This window comes from Mycteria americana, chromosome 3, assembly GCF_035582795.1.
Source record: "Mycteria americana isolate JAX WOST 10 ecotype Jacksonville Zoo and Gardens chromosome 3, USCA_MyAme_1.0, whole genome shotgun sequence".
Classification (NCBI taxonomy): Eukaryota; Metazoa; Chordata; class Aves; order Ciconiiformes; family Ciconiidae; genus Mycteria; species Mycteria americana.
Genome location: NC_134367.1, coordinates 27909606 through 27922341, shown reverse-complemented (window position 1 = coordinate 27922341; position 12736 = coordinate 27909606). Strand labels below are relative to the sequence as shown.

The 12736-nt window shown below is 42.1% G+C and overlaps 1 protein-coding gene across 1 annotated transcript in view; it reads right to left on the bottom strand.

The window, feature by feature from the left end:
- Nucleotides 1-11092, bottom strand: part of GFRAL (GDNF family receptor alpha like) — a 29719-nt gene extending 18627 nt beyond the window's left edge. The window contains exons 1-3 of the mRNA XM_075497288.1: nt 11071-11092; nt 7614-7748; nt 634-786 (exon numbers count right to left, since the gene is read on the bottom strand). Coding sequence (XP_075353403.1) covers nt 634-786; nt 7614-7748; nt 11071-11092 — 310 coding nt within the window. The remainder of the gene's footprint in view (nt 1-633; nt 787-7613; nt 7749-11070) is intronic.
- Between the last annotated feature and the right edge of the window lie 1644 nt (nt 11093-12736).

Genomic DNA, 12736 nt, shown 5'->3' with positions numbered 1-12736 from the left:
AAGTAATTCTCAATTATAGAAATAGGTTTTCTGAAGGGAAAAGAGTTCTCAGGATAACAAAAAATAAATTTAAAGGAGTTGGGCCCATTGATTACAATGGAATTTTAAAAAGGATGCACTTAATATATTAAGTACAGCTTTATGAAGGCAGTAACTGTGTTTCCCACATCCAGTAACCTCTCCTAGATGTAGTGAAGATGCTCCTGTAACACAGTGTGACACAACTGCACGGCTGTGCATCCCCATTCACCCACACTCCCATTCACAAGGTGGCTGGACGTGGCTCTCTATACATAACATAGATCCAGTGGCGCTTAAGCCTCCTTGAGCAACAAGTAGCCCTCAACACACATAGTATTTTCACTCTTGCTTTCCACTGCATTGAGCAAGAGCTTTAAAAACCATTTGAATTTCTCACATGCCTTTTATTGGTTTTGTTTATTTTAAAGCCCATATGGTATTGCTTTCATATGCATGTTGGTGTGTGAATATCATGGAGAAGACAAAACTAATTTGGGGGGGAATTATCAGATTTGAGAAATATGCAAAGAAACTTGAATCCAGTTAAAATGAGGGTTGAAAAATTATATATTTCTTTTTGTTCTTCATAATTAAATCTTTATGTTTAGTTACCTCTATCAATGCTGCACTGTTTCCCAAGCAAAGTCGCGATGCTACAGAGATCATCTGTAGTGCAGGCACAGTTTTTAAATTCCGGGTATTCGTCAGCCAGGACCTGGATGATTCTGTTACATCCAATAGCATCTTCTGCCTTGCATCTATTACCTAGAACTTACCATTAAAATTATAATGTTGTTAATGTTTATGAACGCTTAAGGGATATGGTTACATAAAACAATTCAATTGAAGCACAAAAATAATATGTTTTGCCAAGAGAAGATGGTTTGAACTTAGTTTTCTTTGAAAACCTGTCATAATTTACAAATTTTAAATAATATTCAGACTGATATAATAAAGTTGTGGGTATGATATTGCCTTCTTTTATTTGATCTGACCCATTGCCAGAACATCTGTTTCTATTCTCATTTCCAAAGTACGTAAAACCTTAAACTCATACCTTTTATTCTAGGCAGATGAGGTACAGAGACCAAACTAAAAATGTGCACAGGATTCTAGGAGCACATCCTGAACCGGAGCACTGAAATACTCAACTTGGTCCCGTGTAGAAATGAGATACCTGATACAGGGACAGGAATTCACAGTGCAGGCTAAGGTACTGCCAAGTAACGGAGTAAGAGAGGGGATGTGAGAGGGCAGGCACAGTCCTGTGATAATGATGATGCTAACCCCATGCTGCGGGGTCTCATCTCTGGTTCAGATCCCTCACTCACATGAGGATGGCAGAGCCTACATATGCCTGGCCATTTGGATACGCCCTTGGACTGCTGCCCTATAGAACAACTTCACTGCCTAAGTTTGGCAATGACAACAAATTTAAAGTAGTCCAAGAATATTCTGATTTTTAATTTTTTTTATAATAAAAATGAGAGAGAAGTTAACATAAAAAAAATGCAGAAACCTTAGTTTGCCAATCCAGTTTCAAGCCCATTGCTTGCATGTGCACTTGGACTCAATGACAAAGACACTCAGACAGGCTGTCAGATCATACTTTCCATGTATATGTAGCAAAAATAAAGAGCATGTACTAGTTTGTGGTACAAAGATAAATCAATCAATGCTCTACTTTATGGACTAATGGTTTTAAAAGTACTTCATTACTTATTATTGCTTAAGAAAGTTACAAGTTGCTTAAGAAAGTTACAAGTTACTTAAGAAAGTTACATAAGAAGCAGTTTAATACCATTTAAGAAAGTTTTATTTTGTGAAAGCTATGGTCTACCTTGTCAAAACAGGTATGCAGGTCCTCAAACCAGCACATTTCCTCTCTTTGCTTCATGGATATTAAGTATCTCGCAATATGTAGCATAAGGAGTATGTGGCTCTTAAGGTCCAGGCTGGTCACAGGGCAGCACAAGGATTGTTTTTAATCTACGGAGCACATATGCTATTGTCTCCGCCCTATCAACAGTGATGTCTGGCTTCTTGCCTTGCTGCTTCCCTGTGACTAGCACGGAGCAGCAGAGACCATGTACTCTAGTAAAACTGCAAAGCTAGTAGCCACATGTCATCCCCGCCATGGACAAGCTTTAATGCGATTAATGCCATCTATATGTTGTTGACCCAAATATCAGTGGAAAGCAGTGTAGGTGAAGGCCTGTAAGAGGAAACAGTGCATTTTGCCTGTGCCTGAAGGAAGGAGTATCAGCTATTCCAGAGTGCACATCCCCAACCTGCCACCCCAAAATCCTTTTTCGCACAGTGTCTGCATTGCCCTTTCTCCCGTTGCTGTTGCTGACTAAGGAGGGTTTGGCGATGTATTAAAATGTGCACTGCTACAGGGCGATGTCACAGTGCAGCAAGAGCTACAGTTCCCAGCCTCTGCTCCCACCTCAGCTCTTGTATCGGCAAAGGAGGAAGTGATGGTGCCCAGGCTTGCCTGTATCCCTCCAATCCCATCTCCAACTTGCCTTCTGCATTTTTAGAAGTAGAGCATGACCCTGACCCTTAGCCCTCACATTTCTTTCTTTTTCCAGTAGCCAAGGAGCTCAGAAGATCTACTGAAGGTCATAGACATAGGACACTCCCTGAGCATAAAGACAGGGTGAAAAGTATGTGGTGAAATGGGAACTAGGGAGGCCCATGGAGACGGGTGGGTGGATATTCTACTCCATATTTTATCAAGTGAGTAAGGGATAATAAAAGAATTTCAGGAGACAATTTCAGGAGGACAAATTTCAGGGGTAAAAGAAGAGCAACACAGATCAGGAGGGGCTTGTGTAAAAATTAGCTAATTTACAAAATTTATGACTGTCTTCTTCAAGGTCCTGAGGACACTTCAAGGGTGGAGGTGAGTAGAGGCAGGAGAACAAGAAACACAAACCCCAGTATATTTTATGCAGCACCCCGGCCTCACTTAGCTCATCTGTCTTCACGACACTAACAAGTTGTGGTTAGGAGTCAGGTACAGGGGCTATGTTCAGAGCGGCCCTGTGCGCGGTGAACGCACTGTGCTGAATCACAGCAGCTGACAACCAGGGGTGAGAGGTAGGTTGTGGGGCTATGAACATACAAAGGGCAGAGACAGAATCAGGAAGCACATCAGATTTATGGGGTTCCCTTGCCTGGCCTCTTGAAAGCTGTGTGGAAATAACCTATTATCAGTTTTGGTCTGTTTGTACACTGTGTTGATTCAGCTGTGATGAACAGCAGAAAATATTTTATTGCTGGTTTTCAATTATTGTTGCTTTACCATTGATTAGTTCTAGGTAATATATTTTAGCTTATACATATGCTTCCAAGGCATTTACAAAAAATGCTCTCTGACCTACTACTTGGCAGCCATTATTCATAATTCGATTTATTTATACGTATGTAATTTATATTCATGGGACCACAGACAGAAACATGACAGAGTAGAAGCTGACACGTCCAGGGTGACAATCTCTGTTCTTGCACAGTCAGCTCTTCAGTCATCTCAGTGGGAATTGCATCTGAAGACTGCAGAGGAAAGTACTGGGTTTTCCCCTCTAGCACTGGTGAGCCCACATCTGGAGTGCTGTGTCCAGTGCTGGGCTCCTGAGGACAAGAGGGACATGGGCATACTGGAGTGGCTCCTGCAAAGTGCCACAAATGTCATCAATGGACTGGAGCATCTGTCCTATGAGGAGAGGCTGAGAGAGCTGGGATTGCTTAGCCTGGAGGAGAGAAGGCTCAGAGGCGTACCAATACACATATCCATGTGTATAAATACCTGATGGGAGGGGAGTGAATAAGGCAGGGACAGACTCCTCAGTGGTATCCAGTGACAGGACAACAGGTACAAACTGAAGTAAAGAAATTCTATTTAAAGGTCAGAAAAAACTTTTTTAATATGAGGGTGGTCTAACAGTGGAAGAGGTTGCCCAGGGGGGTTTTGGTACCTCCATCATTGGAGATATTAGAAATCCAACTGGACACCATCTGGGAAGACAGCCTGCAGTTGACTCTGCCTGAGCAGGGGGGTTGGACTAGATCTCCAGAGATCCCTGCCAACCTCAATGATCCTGTTTCTCTAAGAAAAATAAACTCTTACTTCCAAATCAAATTCAAAATGTGATTCCTTAATATTTGAGGAATCTGAGATTTTTTTTTCTTTTGAACCCAGATGCTTCCAGTTCTGAAAAATTAAGAAAATGTATACTCATGGTTAAATCAGAGCTCAGAAATTTCTATTTTTTTTATCAGTGAACTAAAAGAAGAAAAAAACCAGCAAAACCCAAACCTTAAAATCTTCATTCTGCCATGATGAAACATTTCTGACATCTTCAAAGTGAAAACTTTTGATTCCATCAAAATTAAATGTTTCAGTCTTTTCCATCCTGATCTGGAAGGTGACTCATTCACCCCCTTCTTTTTCCAGTGCATCTTGGCATAGAAAAGGAAGTGAAAGAAGGATTGGACTCAGAGGACTATAAACTGAGACTCTGAAAATGCTGCTGTAGTAGTAGGGGAGCAGTGATGGACTGTTTGACAGAGAAAGGAGTGACTTAGTCATCTGGAGAGTACCCCCAGACCTGCTCTGAAGAACAAAAGATGGAGTTCCTGATAATGCACACATTTAACTTGGAGGTTACAGCCTGAGGGACTGAGTTACTGAACTCATACCACAGAGCAGGAGTATAATTATCATTTGTAGTTAGGTTTTTCATAATGAAACTAGCAAAAGGAATATTTGCCCCATTGCCTGTTGCCTCCAGCTAACACACTGCTGCTCAGCACTGAAGGGCCTTTTCCATTCATACATACAGCTTATCCATTAAGTTTTTAGTCTTGGACATGTAGGGTACTTTTGACAGAGAGTACAATGTTATTCTTACTAATAATGCTGCTAGTAGATTTTCTGTTGCTGTTTCTGTGGGCTCTTTGAGAGGTACCATCAGCTGTCTGACTGTGGGTTTACACCCTCTGGGGTCATGGCACCTAATAAACACATTTAGAATAATTTGTCCTAGACCCAACGCAATATCTGAGTGCCCTGCAATGCTGGAGAGTCCTTGCCAAAGGCTATTATCCTAAGGAAATGTACAGATGGAAAAACAAACAAGCAATCACAAGAAGAGTTTATTTGCAGAAGGTTTTTCTGACCCAGTTACAAATACCATTAATATCAGAGAATAAGCACATAGGACAAAAAGTGAGGGAAATGGCATATTCTGGGACAATGCAACAAATCCAAAGGGAGACCACAGAAGTCATCGTGCTGGCTCACTTCATCTGGTTGCAGGGTATGACGAAGAATAGGCTACAGTACAAATCCTGATCTTTATATCAAGTAGTCTTGGTGCTAACACCTTTGTGAATGATGTGAGAGGAGCAAATTCAACTTCTGATTTGGGGAAGAGGTTTGGTTCTAGAGAGCTCATCTTTAGGTCACTGTCTTGAGCCTGAAAGTACTGCATATTCCAACACTTTTTTTCAAACAGCAGCCATATCTTTTGAAATTGTTCCACTTCACATAAAATATTTAAAAACTCAATAGAACATGAGCTGAAGCCCAGTTCCTTTGGGGACTGTTGTAACCATTAGGTTATCATGTATTTTTCATTTACTCTCTCTGTTCTTAAAAGCGTTCAGCCATTCTATGCAAAGCAGATATGAATCTGGAACAGGACACACTAAGAAGGACCCCTCAGAGAATTTTCTGCTCTAATTATTTTGAATACTGCCTTGTGACTTGGGATACTTGGGTTCAAACCTCCGCAACAAATCAGACAGACAGAGGCATTCAGGTAGCTCACGCTGCAGGTGAATGTTCTAGCAATGGGTTATTGACCGTGAAGTCAGGCAGCATCTTCTGCTGCCTGGCTTCCCACACAGACCAAACGTGAGACTGGGTCCTGACGTCAAGACAGGCAGAGGGACACTCACTTTATCAACTCTGCTGCAGCTGAGGCTCAGAACAGATTATGGCATCACGACATGGCTGGTTTTGTTCAAATAATGTCAATATAAGGAGAAGGGAGGTTTCCGTGGAGATATAGATACCTCTGATTCCCAGTGACGGAGAACCTGTCTTACAGAATTAAGTTGCTAGAAATGGCAGTTATGTACCTAAATACCCTTGGCTGCATTTGTGAACTGGACCAAGGCATAGGCTAGGCTAATGGCAAGAGACTGTGTCTATACTGCTGCACTTTTGCATGGTACCTGGTCTGGACCGAGCCAGCTAGACTGTGAAGATAGCGTGGGGCTGGAGTCACTCCCAAAAGGCAGTTTTGTGCAGCCAGTGCGGGGGGTAAGACAGTTTAGTTGTATGGATACATGCTACCCCATGACAGTTGAACTCAGGGCCAGAAAATAGTCCCTGGCCCATTTCATTTGCTGGTACTGATGTAGCCTTGGCAGATCAAGGCCCTTGACATTTATCAGTCAACAAATGTGTCATTACTAGGTTGATCTAATGACACTACCACACTGTACTGCCAGTCTTCTTCTCCCTTCCATATTCACAGCACCTGGCAAATGAATAACATTTAACAGCAAGGTCTTGGAGGGATTTAAAGAAAGAGAGAGATGGTTACTGATACCCAAGATTTGTTCAAGAAGATAATAGGCCTTCGGTGAAAGGAACAGATCGTCTGAACAACAACAGAGATTAGGATGAGTTTCAGGTCAAACTTATAATACCTGGTCTTCCCCCACTTAAAACATTCTTTACTTGGAAATGATGCAGCAAGCTTTGGAATTGCAATAAAGAGAGGCAGAGACTGATTTTCTGCTTTCATTTATGTGAGAATCTGTTTAACAATTCAAAGAGGCTTAGTCACATCGTAACCTGCACTTTATTGTACCATCACTCCCTGCAGGTTAATCACCCTGACATGTAGGTACTATTCACTGAATAAATACAATGTGCTTCCCTACAATGCAACTTTCTTTGATGCATGCTTTATTTGATTTGTTTCTTATTCTAATACAACATTTGAAAGTTACTCTAAGTAACTACTACATTGTTTTGGGTATTGTGTGAGATCATAGATCACAGAATCATAGAACAGTTTGGCTTGGAAGGGACTTTAAAGATCATCTAGCTCCAACCCCCCTGCCATGGGCAGACACCTTCCACTAGATCACGTTGCTTAAAGCCTCATCCAACCTGACATTGGACGCTTCCAGAGAGGCGGCAGATCAACTCCTCCAAAGTATGGAAAGCAAGGTTGGAACTTTTTTCCAGCTGCATGCTGGCTTTGTTTAATGGGATCCCACAAGACCATAATTTCTGCTGAATTCAGACTTCTTGTGTTGGTTCAGACTCTGACTTTGTTCATAATCCAGAAATTTCATTTATCACCTTATTGGAGTGACAGCGTGACTGTTACTGAAAATAGTATTGGCTACTGTCAAGGATTTCAGAAGTTGACTGTCTTCTGCCATCATATTCTCTTTGAAATCTCACTGACTTCATTCAGTTACCACAGCAATATTATAATAAATTATGAATATGCAACCATTCAGCAATTCAAAATAAAGCTGTGTACACCATAAAGAATTACCTGAAATATTGCAGACATCTTCAACAACATTCCAGACACTCTCACATCCATTTGCAGCATTTATACATTGCTCTCTCAAGTGCAGACAGTCAGTAGTCTGGGCAGTAGATATACTTGTGAAGTACATGAACAACACTGTAAAAACAGAACATAATGCCTATTTAATACAACAGATATTCTACTGAGCTTTTTCATTTACACTTAGATTATAACAATATAATTTACTGTAGTTTATCTTTGGATTCAAATTTTCTACCAAGTCACTTTTTAACAGAATAAAACTTTTCCTCAGTTTCACAACTGGAAAATTAAATTTAAATTTTAAATTTTCAAAGTTGCAGCGTGGCATATTTTGTATTGTTTTTACCCCAGTATTATATCAACCATAGCTATATATGACATCAGTCCATAGATATATAGAAATGAGTGCAGTTCTGAGATCCATAATAAATTATAGAAAGGAAAACAGCAAAAAATTCAGAGGAAACAGCATTTTATTTGGACTGCAATTTCATCAAGCTAGAGACTACACAGGAATTCCTGTGAATAGACCATGTGAAAGACATTTGACAGCTACACAACTGTTAGTTAATAAATGAGATGTTATTTCATAATACAATACTGTTCACCCTGTTTGTTTTACTTCACAGATGCATCATTTCTTGAAAGCAAACCCAACATTTCTGTCTTTATCTGCCTTCCTGAGTGCACTGAACCTAAAGACCATGTTAATTGCATAAAAAAGTTCTGAAACTGAAGACTGATATGAGGTTTCAAGGTAAAGAATTTTAAATCAGCACCACCTCTGGCTTATCAGTAGAAAATTAAATTGCCTTGCTAAGAAAAGACAAATAATTTGGGGTTTAGCTCTTTCATCAACATTCCCATGGTAACACAACCTCTAATTTGTAACCATGTGTCTTAATTTTCTATAAAATTAAGTTTCAGACACTGATTTCAGGCCTTATCAAACTAGCTGCTGAACACCTGATGGGAGTGTTTTCCTTAGCTATTGAAGGACACAGCATCTTCTAGACCACGTCTCCTTTTTTTCCTTATGTTCAGGCAAGTTCATGTGGAATCTGAGGAATTTCCAGCACTGTTTAAATCCTTAAACATCATCTGCAAGAGGCATGAAATATTCCCTCAGGGCTCGTCCAGACCTTATCCAGAGAAATGAAATGTTTCCAATGATACATTTGAGAAATAAGAAATGAAATATCAAATATCCCTCTTAATAATCTTAAAGAGCCACTACTGTTTAGAGGTGATGCCATCCATTCTGGAAATGACGCATACCTGTGATACAATAGTGCTGCCGTTGGGAACACTTTCTGGACGCATGTTGATAAAGATGAAGCAACATTTAATACTTTACAACTGACAGGTGCAATAGCATCTAGTGTGCCCCAGAGACACAGAAGAGGCCACATGTGCTTACCATAAGGAGGTGAATGAAGCTGGTGCTAACCCTTTCCCAGTTGTGCGTATTCCTGCCAGTTGTCAGATCTATGCATGGTTGGTTGGGAGATCAGTGATTTTCAGCCTGAAACACTCTTTTAGGCTGCTTCTGCCAGTCAGCCTGGGAGACTGATCAATAGAGATGGCTCCTGCTCCTTGACATTGAGGAATGTGCAGCTGGCCCATCCAAAGGGACAATTTTGGCTCATTATGACAACATTTTAGTCCTGGGACTGTCTCCAAAATTTCTTTCTAATTGTGAAATTACTCACTATTTATTCAGATGACAGAGAAAGAAAGGTTGCCATATACCTTACAGGTGAAAATGACTGCATATATAAGACAATGCAAAATTACAAACCCAGGAACTTTTTAAGAAAGGGTATTTTGCTGGATAACCATTTACCTATTTTGTAGGTACTAACATGACGGAAGATTTACGCATCTGATTAGGATCCGCAGCGCAAAGACTCTATGCTGTCTCCTTCCTGTTAAGACAGCTTTTCAGAACCAGTGGCTGAAAATGAATAGTCCAAGTAGGACTGATTAAACAGCCAATTAGCAGCTCCTGCTCCTTTGTAAGGATTATTTTGGAGTGCGTTTATTTCAAGCCCATCTGGAAACTGTGCCCACAAAAAGGAGGAGATGCTTTTGCAAAATAAAGAGCTGAGTGGCATAATCTATGATTGAAGCTAATTCAATCCAAGAAAGGGCTTCTCCGGATCTAATGATGTACTGTGGATGGTCTTTTGTTTCCTCCGCAGTACCCAGGGGACATACTGTGGCAAGCCTACATGAAACAAATGGGCCTATATGATTTTAGAATCCAGGGCACTGTAGCTTATGCAATTGCTTAAATTGGCAGTTATTACTTTAGTCATTCACTTTAGTTATTTACTCTAGTGTTTGGAGTACTCAGGGACTGTTTCTACTTAGAAGAGTTCAGGGCATCTAAGAGTTAGTTTGTAGCTAAAACTTTTAGAGGGATCCATTTTGATATGAAGTTACATAAATTTAGATTTCTACAGGTGACTGTATTTTTGTACAGGTGTCTATTGATTTACCGGGTAGGTGTAAAACTCCCTGTTCTGAATAATTTGCTGTCTAAAGTGAAAAGGGGCAAAAAAGGGACATTTTAGCACCTTCATTTTGCAGATTGGGAACTGAGGAATGGAGGAATTACAGTGTCTCTCCCAAGATTTCAGAATTATTAGCTGGCAGATAATAATGAATAATGGGAAACCAAGCTGTGGTTTTTATCCAACTGCAAGAGCAGCAAGATAGCTAGCTCCAAAGGAGAAAGGCAAACTATAGTTAAATATAGTTTGAATATAGTTGAAAAGTGATAAAGGACAACTTTATTCTAACAAAACCTGGGGCAGAAGTACCTACAGAATGTTTTTAACAGTGGAATATGAGTTTAGAGTAGTGGGATGTTAAAGAGAGAAGCAGCATGTATACAACATGTAGAGAGGGGAAAAGGAGAATAGAAGAAATTAAAAGATACTTGTCTCAATGTATTCTCTTCTACCAACTCCTTCTGTACCAGCTTTGTTGATTTTCCCTTTTTCGCCATTGAGACCCAAAGGGAAATGTCAATAGCCCTCTGGGTAGCACTGCCAGCACTAAACGCTTTCCACTTAGCAAACAAGTGGCTGTTTATTTAGACAAGGCATCCCATCCGTGGGTCTCCTCGCCGGTCCAACTTCCTATCGGTGCTGGCGCTGCTAGCCTGCCTTACCTCCCGCTTCAGACACGCCACCCGGAGCCGGGCCGAAGACGTCTGCGCCCAGCCGCAGGGCCTGGACGTCGCAGGCTGCTGCGAAGCCCCGCCAAGGACCCGCTCGCCCCCGCCTTGAGGCTCCCCAGGAGAAGGAGCAAGGGGCGGGAGCCGCGAGGGGAACCCGCGGAGGGGAGAGGCCAGGAGGCGCAGGGCGAAGCGAGGGTCCCGGCGAGGCTGGCGGCTGCCTCCCTCCCCGCCTCCCGCGGCACTTACCGAGGCAGAGGAGCGCGGCCATGGCCGGCCGCCGGCGGCTGCAGCTCCGCGCCGAGCGGGTGGCGCCGGGCGGCCGGTGCCGGCGGCGCCGCCCCTTCAGCACCCGCCGCGGGGACAGCGCCCCGCCCCGCCCCGCCCCGCCCCGGCCCCGCCCCGGCGCGGCCCGGCCCCCGGCAGCGCCGGCCGCGCGGGGCGGGCTGCGGGCGGGCGTCGTGCCGACAAGGCCTCGGCAAAGGGCGGCGGGGCAGGGCTGTCACCCCCGGCGGTAAATGCGGGGTCTTCCTCTGCCCGCCTCTGTCGGCCAGGAGCAGCTGATGGAGCTCCCCCGCCGCGAGCTTCCTTCGCTGCCGTTGTTACACCCTTTGCTCGCATCTCTCTTTTTGCCGTGACGGCTCAGCTGGACTGCGCCTAGATGAGACGTGGTCCTGCGGCATTTTTCCCGGGATCTGGCACTCCCTCTGCATTCAGTTCCCACTTGATTTCCGGAGAAACCAACAGAGCAAGCCTTTGGCTGCTGCCCATAGTTTCTCTGGAAAATGCCTGTTGCTACTATGTCTGATCATCTTCTGTAGGGACTTTTCAATGCGTTTGAGAAGTGAATTTGGTTTTTTTCGTCTCAGATGTCGAGTAGGATCACGATCTATGAAGGAGAGAGAGGAGCTATGGAGTAGGATCACAATCTAGGATGAAGGAGAGAGAGGAGCTATGGAGCATGTTGGACAGCAGACCAGAGGAACAAATAACTAGTCTGTAGTCCAGAGACGTACTGGACTACGGGTCTAACTTCAGGAGTTTCACTAAAATACATCAAAACCAGTTTGCCATACAAAACTCAGCAGCTGACTTGGTACTTAGTAAAAATAAATAAACTATAAATCATACAAGCATACACCTGCTGGCTTCACCGGATGCCCTTTGCTTCTGCACTGGAAGCAGGAGTAAACAACAGATTCCTATTGATTTCTCCATGCTGCTTGTGAGTCTTGTTTTCACAAGTTGCTTATCCCATACAGAATATTTTTAATTGGATTTGGTCCTTGGATGCTTAAAACAGAAAGACACCATAAAGCTTCCAACATAGCTAGCAGAGATAGAGATATAGTGGGTGAAATTCTGTCCCTATGTGCAAAGCAAAACTTGAGCCAAGTCCAGATTTTGCATATTTTTTGCTTAGCTCAGGAAATTCAACCTTGCATATAATTTCTTTTTTTTTTTTTTTTTAAACTCAGATTTTAACTTAGTTAATTTATTACATTCTTTATTTAAATTCTTAATGCTGACATTGCTGAATACTTGATTTTTGGTTTTGGAAAATATATTCAATAAAATAAAATTAAATACTATTTTATCCAATATATCCAACAGCCAGAAAAAAACCTTATTGTCAGGTAAAAGGAATAGCCTGAGAGATTAATATAATTTTAGCTGTGAGACAAATTTTGGGTTGGAAGGCTAAATTTGCCTTGGCCTTAATCCATTGTAACATGCAACAGTAGGTTGCAATGCATCTTACAGTGAGGGCTGAGTTAAGCTAATGTTTAGTGTACTCTCCTTCTTATACTGCACTCTCCAGGTTAATGACATGCATCAGTTTTGTTAACATCAGAGAATGAGATGGGGTCCTCTATGCAGTCCAGAAGAAAAGGAAAAAAAATGCGTTTTTGGA